Below are 9,021 nucleotides of genomic sequence, written 5' to 3'. Positions count from 1 at the left end.
TTTGGCTTAGTAGTAAATAAGGAAGACATCGCTTTTTCAAAAGATGTAATTTGGGGGTTATCTACACAATCTTTCAGTAAATAGCTAATTATTGTATCCTTATGCAAAGTTCTTAATGTTTTCTCTATCCCCAATTATTGTCAAACATGTTAAAAACAACTTTAGAAAATTAATTAAATGCCCATTTTCTTCTCTCTTTCAGCTACTATGACAGGCTTTCTCTCTACACTTGCAGAACAAATCAGTCTCAAAATTCTGGGAAGTCTCCCCATATGGAATTCTTCTTAATTTCCATTCTGAAATACTCAGGTATGGTTTGCGCATTGCTCTTCATCAAAACCTGAGTAATTACCTAATCCTGTGGCCTTCATTGAGAACTTTTGTGGTACAACAATTGATTAAAATTTTATTTGGAAAATGTTATAAGCAGTACGTGGATACACCTAGAAAGTTATAAAGCTATAAACTTCTCTTGTCTCCATCACAATAGAAACTTTCTTCAAAAATTTCCATGGGATAAGCACATCTTGTTCCTGAATTTGAATATTGTTCCAGTATATTTCCAACAACTAGATACTTTCTAAATTCAAACTTTTTATTTTTAAATTAATATTAAATCAGAAACAGCTTCAATTAATCTTGTAATACTTTAAATTTAAAAAGCTTTACATTTCATTTTAGTGTATTTTTCTCAGAAATCATATGTGTTTAGCTTATTTTATATCTTCATAAGTATAAAAAGAAAAACAAAACAAACCCCAAGGCTTCCACTTCAGTGCAGTATGGGTTAGTCACAAATGCAGATCATACAAAAGAATTTTAATATCATACCCTCACTCTGTTTCTCTCCCTAGCTTTTCCTTTGTCTCATATCGGAGGAATTAGTTTCAAGGATCACCTCATTTAAAAAAGTGTTGGTTATTGGAGGTTTGGGATTATAAAGTAGAAATGCTGTAATTTTTTAATATAATGTAGTTTTGTGGATAAGCATCTTTTTATATGATGCTGGATATAAGTTTTATAGCCACTAACCCATATGTGGTACACTGTTTAATCATTTTATATAGTGTGAACTAACAAACTTCATAAAAATAATATTTATTCTTTGCATCTATAGTAATGTATTAGAACAAGGAAACAATCATAATTAGCATTATGATAATGTTTCATCTTAAAAGTGCTCAGCAAAGTTAATTAAATTACAATTTAAAATTAGATTCTGCATTTATTCTATGAATTACTACTGAATGACACTGGATTTCACAGAAGAAATCCACTTTATGTATTGACCGTCTGTAATAAGCGTTTAAGAAGCGTTCTGGTCTAAGACTGAGGATCTGATGTGTTTTGCAGTGAGTTTCATTTTTACTGTTTTTACAAAAGCTTGTTTCTTTTCGTAATATGCAGCTTCGTTAATAAATGTTGGATAGACTGTACAGTCCCCTTTATATGCAATCACTTCTCCATCAAGAGTCAAAAATAGAGGATCACCATTGTTCAGTGGCTGCCAGTCTTGATCCTTAGAGAAAGAAAATAAATAGAATATATTTACTTTCAGGTTTTTGTATATTTCATGTGATTTCTGAGTTTATGCTCAATAATTATATTCTCTCCAGTTTATGGCAAAAGCTTTTAACAGAATTCCTTTTAATCTTCAGTATGTAATTTCAGGTTTCTGGCCCTCGTTTTCAGGCTTGTATAGAATCCACTGGTAAAGGTGAACTAAAAGGAAACTGCATATGCTCACAATTGATTAAAAACAGGGCCTCATTTTAGAATTCAAAATTAGATTTATATTTTAGAATACAAGCTATCCTATTGCCTTTTTCTTTGCAGTTTTAGGTTCAAAAGCAATGTTAGATTCAGTGATTCCCAGGTCAGTTACTATAATACTATATGACCTCAGTGACAGAACTTACTATAGGGAAGGTCTAAAGTATTCAATAAACGCATTGGCAATATTGTCATTTTAAATCTTTACTATTAAAATACACTACAAAGTAGCAGAAGCAACACAGGAATACTTACAAAATGTCACAAATTGAAACTATTTTAGAATTTACCTGCAGTTTAGGGTGAATAATAGCAATAACTTCATCATTCTTATTCTTGGGATAATCTACTTTCTCCATTATTTTAAAAACCTCAATTGTGCATGGTGGAAATTCCTTTCCTAGAAAGAATAAATGTAATTTAAAGTCAGAATGAACAACTGCCTGTTAAAAAGAACAATGCATTATTTATTCTGTTTAGAATGGCTTAAATCATTAGGTTGTCCCTCGTCAAAGTTTACACACTAGTGATTAGCTCGTATCATAAAAATGTCTGGCTCCAGATTTTTTTTTGTCCCCTCGAAGCCAAGTTGCAGAAAGATTGTACAGTCATGTACTGTAGCATACGAAGCCCAGATCTAAATTTGATGCTGCAATGTGACTTTTCACTGTCTACTTAAAAAGATACATTTTGTAGATGAAGAAATCAAAGGAAGGCCTGTGTTGGATAGTAGTTGGATGGTATTGGTGCTATTTAATCTTTACCATTCCAGCACAATAATGGAGATTGACATGCACAACTATATTCTTTTCCTTCTATTTCCAAAAAAGCCCACTGACAAAATGTACTTTAAAAGAATTTTAAACACCTATTTTTGTCAGTATGTATTTTAGATAGTACAGAGATATAACAAAATCTTACAAAATTTATTGACTTTAATTTTAGATAACCATGCACAGAAGGCATGTAAATTAAACACTTCTTTCTTAGTATTAATTTATGTATGTTCTCCATGTACCTACTACTATACAAATATTGTTAGCTAGTATTTCACATTCTCAAAGCAACTGTAAGATTAAGATCAAGTATACTTATTGAATCTTCAGAAAGAGGAAATATCCTTAAAGCTACCCAAAGGAGCTACACAGGAATTCTGATTTTCTGATGCTACACTTAGGTGGTCTAGAGAACAATCCTCCCCCCGCCGCCCTTTCACCTGTTTAACTGTACAATGTTGTAGCCCAGCCTATTTTAGAACAAAATATTCTCCCACTGATATGACACAGGATTCTCCCATTACTTACTCTACCTTCATTAAAAAGTTGCACAAAGTCAAGGCCGTGTTTGACAATCTTCCTCATTTTGTCCAAAGTATCAGCTCTAACAACACCTTGTGGCTGGGGACCCACCTCCACACCTGATTGCAGATGAGGGAGATTATTAGTATAGCCATAATTATCACACGCTTAGATTACACAGCAAAAAATAGATGTCTGATTGGGTCTGTGTTTTAGTTTAAGAGGAACTGTAAAGTACAGAGTTATGTGATTTTTAAGGCAAGCAGAAAATTTAGCTCACCAGTCAGGGTCAGATTAAAGAACCGTATGTACATTTTTGAGTGTGCTACTAGGGTAAGAGAAAGAGTCACTATATATATTCATTTCTTTTATTCTTTTCCTCATCCTATCGTTCCATGCTGCATTTTAGAGAACTCATTGTTTAACATGAAAAGCAAACTAATGATTTCTTTTCTATGGTTATGGTTTTGATTCTGATTCTGTAAATGACAAAGTTAACCACTTCCATGCAGAACATCATTTCCCCCTTCCTTTATCTCATCTGCTCTTTTCCTCCTCTTGGCTAACAACCAGTGTTTCAGCCAAGGCTTATTTAGAGGACGTAAACATTTCTTTTCTGAAGCTGTTGCTTCTTCCTTATCCTCATATATTATAAATATTTTCTGTAAACAGTGGGTTAACAGAGTTTAAGAATTTCCATCTGGCTTCTGTATTTTGTAAGCCAAGTACAAATCAGAACTCTTCAGAAGAAGAGATAATCATATACATTTGATTCAGTAAATATATTGTCAAATAAATAGCTACTAGTGATCAGAGGACTCTGTATAAATGAACAGATCTGGAAACAGGCATATTTTAAAATAATTTATGGTGGGTTAAAATAGTCTTTATTTTTCATATTTACCAACAGGATGTTTTGCTACAGATCGAGTTGTTGCGTATTTCAAACTAGGATGTTCAATCAGCAAAACAGGACAGTGTTCTGGAGCCAAAGCGTTCTGTGAAGATTGTTTAAAAATTTTTTTGTTATGCAAATATTTTAAAATGTTGTGCCACAAAAGATTACTGATGCAGAAGTGATTTACACAATATCTTCAATATGTTGCCTTTATTTCACGGCCCTCAAAGAAGTAGGACATCTTTAGAAAACGTACAAAGCTGTATTTGTTGGTCTCCTTTCCATTAACTCATGCCAGGAATGCTCCACTGAACTTTGCTGTCTCCTAATATAACTGAACACAGTTCTAGTCTTAAATTGCTAACAGGAAGAAAAATCTACTCATCAGGCTTCCAAAACTTAGAATCAAAATACCGTAAAGCAGATTTCAAGTATTTTTTGTGTTAGACTTGGATTCTCTTATGGGGACAGAGATTGTGAATTAAGCCTTATTTTAACCTTTTTTTGACATAGAAGCCTATTTCAGGCCTCTTTCCTGATGACTGCCTACCATCGCTGCTCTTATAATTTTAGTCACAAGCTTTCTGTATCTTCAAATATTTTATAAATATTTAAATGGGATGCATGTAATAAGAAAAACCCCAAATGTTAAAATATACCTTGTTTCTAAGGAAAAAAAAGATTAAAATTCCACACCATTGGCCTAACCTCGACTTCATCAGTCATTGTCTAGGTCTCTACTACTTCAACTGGATTACGCTTTAGCCAGCACTTTTGCAAATCTCACTCTACCAATACTTATCAGCTTCAGAAACAGCAGAATCAAACAGCTTCTAAAGACATATCACTATTCCTATAAATACTGATGAAGGGAACATTTGTCATTACCTAGTTCCATTATTTTTTCCATGTCTTTATTTAATAAAATTAATGTTTAACTATTTAGCATGAGTGACCCAAATTTATCCAAGTTCCTGACAGATCAGTCTGAAAGCAGATTAAATTACATTCATTTTCATAGATGTTATTCTAAGCATTCCTCTTTGCCCATCAGTCTTACTAACACTCATTTTAATACATGAAGATTATGATGAGTTCAAATCTGAATTACCTGATATTATAATCAAATTATTAATTATCTCTGATTAAAAAACCCCATCCTATGAGTGATTAAATATTTTAAACAGTTTTGCAGAATAAAAAATAGCGTATTTAAAGGAACTACAAAATAATATATAGTAATACAACATTACAACTAATAATCTATTTTAATAGTTCATTTAAATTAGTTTTACCTTGATATAATGAAACATTTGAATTGTAAAGTCATCCCTGGAGTTTTCAAGAATAAGGGTACCACCCATGTTAGAAGTGGTGTTGTGAAGGTCAAAAATAAGGTCATACGCATCATCACTACCTTTTGGACCAAATATCTGATTGATTTCCTGAGCCCTTCTCACTTCATATGGAATATCTTCCACCACTGTCCTGCTGTTAATATCAGTACAAAGAAATTAGTAAACTCATTCCATGGCTTTACAGTCAACAAAATATGTATACCCTTTTCTTTTTACTTTAATTCCATAATTGACTGGAATCACCTATTGGAAAAATCACCTATTTAATTACCAAACTGTTAAAACGTGATTCATTTGTGCTTGAAAAAAACAAATATGATTGTTAAACAGGTCTTACTATTATGTATCTTGCGCAGAAGGGTAGTAAGAATTTTTCGATCTGACTTTAGCTGGAGACTATTTACTTCTCTCTTATTTCTTTATATCCTAAAATTTCCCCCTATGCAGAAAACTAACTCAAAATTTATCAACCACTTAAACCACTTCCAAGACTGGATCCACCTCCTACTGAAGACGGTATTCAGGTATTGGTCTATGCCCTTGTACCTTGGACATCAGTCACAAGGTCTTTTGTAACTTGCTTTATTTCTTGTCTTCTCATATTCTGATCAGACTTTTACAGTCTATTGTTTTGAGCCCTCCTGACCTTCAAAGCTCATGGAAGATTTGGTACCTCAAATCTATTCCTCTGAAGTTTTAATACTTGTAATCTCAGGTGACTATGTCTGTACTACACTTCAAAAAAAGTCTTAGCCTAAGGAAAGGTCTGAGATCTGCTTCCTTTGTATAAGGGCTCTATAGGAAACTGATGTATGATACAGACATCTATCTTACATATTAACAGTGTACAAAGCTGCTGTAGGTTCAGACTTGTTCCGCATAGACAGCAGATCTGGTTTTGATGACAGGCTTGGGATACTACCCAAGTATAATACAGACACACCCAATATTTTTTGCGCTAAATTCAGTTTTCTTTCTCAATACAGCTCAAGCTTTGTAATATTTTAATTTTGTAAGAAATACGGGTATTAAGTTGCATAGAGAAAGTTTTGTTAAATACTAACAAAACACCTTACTAACTGCATGGATATTTAAGCATTAGAAGAGGTTGCTGAGGAAAATTATGGGATCACCACTGCTGGAGTATTAGAAATGGCAAGACATAATCTATTAGGAACGTCTACATGCAGTTGATCTCCTGGTGGGACGTGAGGAGGATTAGAAGTTTTACCTGAGCCCCTCAAGCTCCTTTTTCTATTTTGATGATTCTGTATATCACATAATCTACCTCTGTATTCTTTAGTTCTGTCTTTGAAATTCAAGGTTTCTTCACGTAAAATTGTTAAATTAATACTTCTTATCGAAGCCAGTGGGACTTCCACCATTACTTTCAGTAGTATCAGGATTTCACTCTTCTTTTTCTTATTTTGTAAAATAATTTGTAATCTTGAAGGGTCTACACTTAAAAGGATCAGGTGAAGGTATTCCAGACAGTCAGTAGTGTTGTCACAGGACTGGGCAACTTAATGGGATTTACTGAGGAATTTTAGTTAAAAAATGAAGACAACCTGCAGATGTCTTCATCTGCTATTTCTTCACGTGTTCTATGTTCAAAGCGGCTGAAAGCAAACAAAACCACTTTTTTTTCATACGTTTGTCCTAAGTAAGCAATTAAAAGAATGGCCTCAACACTTATGTGTCAAAAAGTCTGTTTATCTTATATATAATAATAAACAACAAAATTCTAAGATGAAAAGCCAGATGAAAAGACGTGCAGGATAAGAATAACCATGCTTACAAAATATGTGATACATATTTCTTTCAGTGATATTCACCTTTACCATTAAGACCTTTTGGAAACATAATTACCTGTTTAGCATGCAACTATACCAAGCATAAGAATGTTTATACAGCAAAGTACACCTCTGGAATAGATGTCTCAAAAGCAGAGAAACATAAAATCCCACTAAAAATGTAAAATCAATTACTATTTTACAGTTATTATAGCTTGTATTTCTTCTAAAATGAGTCAGTTAAACTATTGAGACTTTTTGGCTATCATTTTGGCATAGAATACACTATTTCTAACTTAGCTAATTTAAAGTTTTCATCTTTTACTCTATATAACTGACCTTAAATACACTTCCCTGATTTGTCTGCCATTCTTTCAGATACTCAGATGTCTACCTTTAAACCTTTGCAACTCAGAACAGCAATAGTTAAGTTTACACAAATACAGCTAATCTAATACTAATTTAAAATGCTGTGCTTAAGATTATGTGTTGGTTTGAGACTCATTCTACTAGCAATAGTTTTAAAATGAATCTGTTAACACGCATGCAATTTGTTCTTTTTGGGTTAAAGGTCAGTAATTTCAGTTATGTGACTGCACAGTTAAAATAGTAGTGGAACTTGTGTTAACATTTTAATCTGGAAAGGCAGCTCCTTACAATTTTAAAAAACAGAAAAGTAAAACAACAGAAAGTACAACTGTTCTTACCCAAGATTATCAGGGTCAAAAACACGGTTCAGATCACAGTCAATGTATCTAGTACACTTCTTCACAGCTCTTGGGTTGGTAAGAAATGGTTTCACTTCCATTCCTGTTCTTTGAATCTCAGCTCCATTCTCTTGCCAGTGCTTGACCAAAAATACCCCTGATAACTCATTGCCGTGAGTTCCCCCGAAGATGGCAACCCGTCTTACCGGAGGTTTATCAACAACAGAAGAGGAAGTCATGCTTTTCAGCAGCTCTAAGAATTGCTGAAAGCAAACCAGAAAATAATGATAAAGTAAAACTTTTATCTCAAAAAAAAAATTCTTTTTACTCCTTTAAATAGGAAATTCTTTAAGCCTGTTTAGGTCAGATGTGAATGAAAGTGAATTAACATTTCTCTAACAGTTTTAGACTCCCGTGGCAAGGCGGGGAGTTGCTAACCTGACACTCCTCCCTCCCGAGGAGCCCTCCCCTTCATTTACCATATTTAGTAATATCTCCAAATCTGTTAATGGTACTGTTATGCAGTTCAAAAGCTAACTTCTCCAGGCAATCTCTATTAATATATGACATATAGGTAAATCTTGTACTAATGACAGTATGAAAAGGCTTTTTTAATGTAAGCTTTAATAATGCACTTAAATATCTCTGACATTGTTGCATTTGCAAACTAGGTGTAACAAGTATACTCATGTATGTTTGAAGTTACATAAACATTACAGTATACTAAGGGCAGAATGATTTAAAGTGAGCAAAACCAGTGAAATATGAATATCTTGGCTCTAGATCAACACATAATGCTGAAACATCAAGTACTTTCATCTAAAAAACCAAGAACAGCTGAGATCCTCAAAGCATGTTGTTGCTTGTATGACCTTTTTTGTTTTATAATATCTGAAGAACAGTGATTAGAAGGAACACTAGCTGAAATTAAAGTGCAATTTATTCACTACTGACGTAGTATTCCTGGCTCTAGTTCTGTCTCGGGATCTGCTAACACAGACCTGTAACACATTGAAACAACTTTGCCAGGGACAACGCTTCTAACTTCTGCAATCTGTTATTACAAAGGAAACAGATATAGACCACAATGGGACAATAGTTGTGTTCTCCCCCCAAAAAAACCTTAGTCAACAACTTGACTTCTTCCGTTTCCACAAGCATTCAGATAGGCTTCTGAAACTTAAGCTGAAGAGC

At 33.5% G+C, this 9,021-nt stretch overlaps 1 protein-coding gene across 1 annotated transcript; it reads right to left on the bottom strand.

Moving 5' to 3' along the window:
* Positions 1–192: 192 nt before the first annotated feature.
* ASPA (aspartoacylase) lies at positions 193–8,206 on the bottom strand. Its single transcript, XM_075518356.1, has 6 exons — positions 7,828–8,206; positions 5,265–5,460; positions 3,976–4,069; positions 3,083–3,190; positions 2,064–2,173; positions 193–1,519 (listed from the first exon to the last, which is right to left on the bottom strand). The coding sequence occupies exons 1-6, from the start codon at positions 8,064–8,066 to the stop codon at positions 1,307–1,309; spliced, it is 960 nt and encodes a 319-aa protein (XP_075374471.1). The 5' UTR covers positions 8,067–8,206; the 3' UTR covers positions 193–1,306.
* Between the last annotated feature and the right edge of the window lie 815 nt (positions 8,207–9,021).

Source organism: Mycteria americana, chromosome 15, assembly GCF_035582795.1.
Source record: "Mycteria americana isolate JAX WOST 10 ecotype Jacksonville Zoo and Gardens chromosome 15, USCA_MyAme_1.0, whole genome shotgun sequence".
Taxonomy (NCBI): domain Eukaryota; kingdom Metazoa; phylum Chordata; class Aves; order Ciconiiformes; family Ciconiidae; genus Mycteria; species Mycteria americana.
The sequence above is the reverse complement of the archived record's forward strand: the minus strand, read 5'-3'. Positions and strand labels throughout refer to the sequence as shown.

Excerpts from the sequence above, each read along its gene's own strand:
- ASPA (XM_075518356.1), bottom strand. The coding sequence starts at position 8,066 with ATGACTTCCTCTTCTGTTGTTGATAAACCTCCGGTAAGACGGGTTGCC. Across the intron at positions 5,461-7,827 it reads TTTGACCCTGATAATCTTGG|CAGGACAGTGGTGGAAGATA; the intron begins GTAAGAACAGTT and ends TGATATTAACAG. Across the intron at positions 2,174-3,082 it reads TGTGCAACTTTTTAATGAAG|GAAAGGAATTTCCACCATGC; the intron begins GTAGAGTAAGTA and ends TATTCTTTCTAG.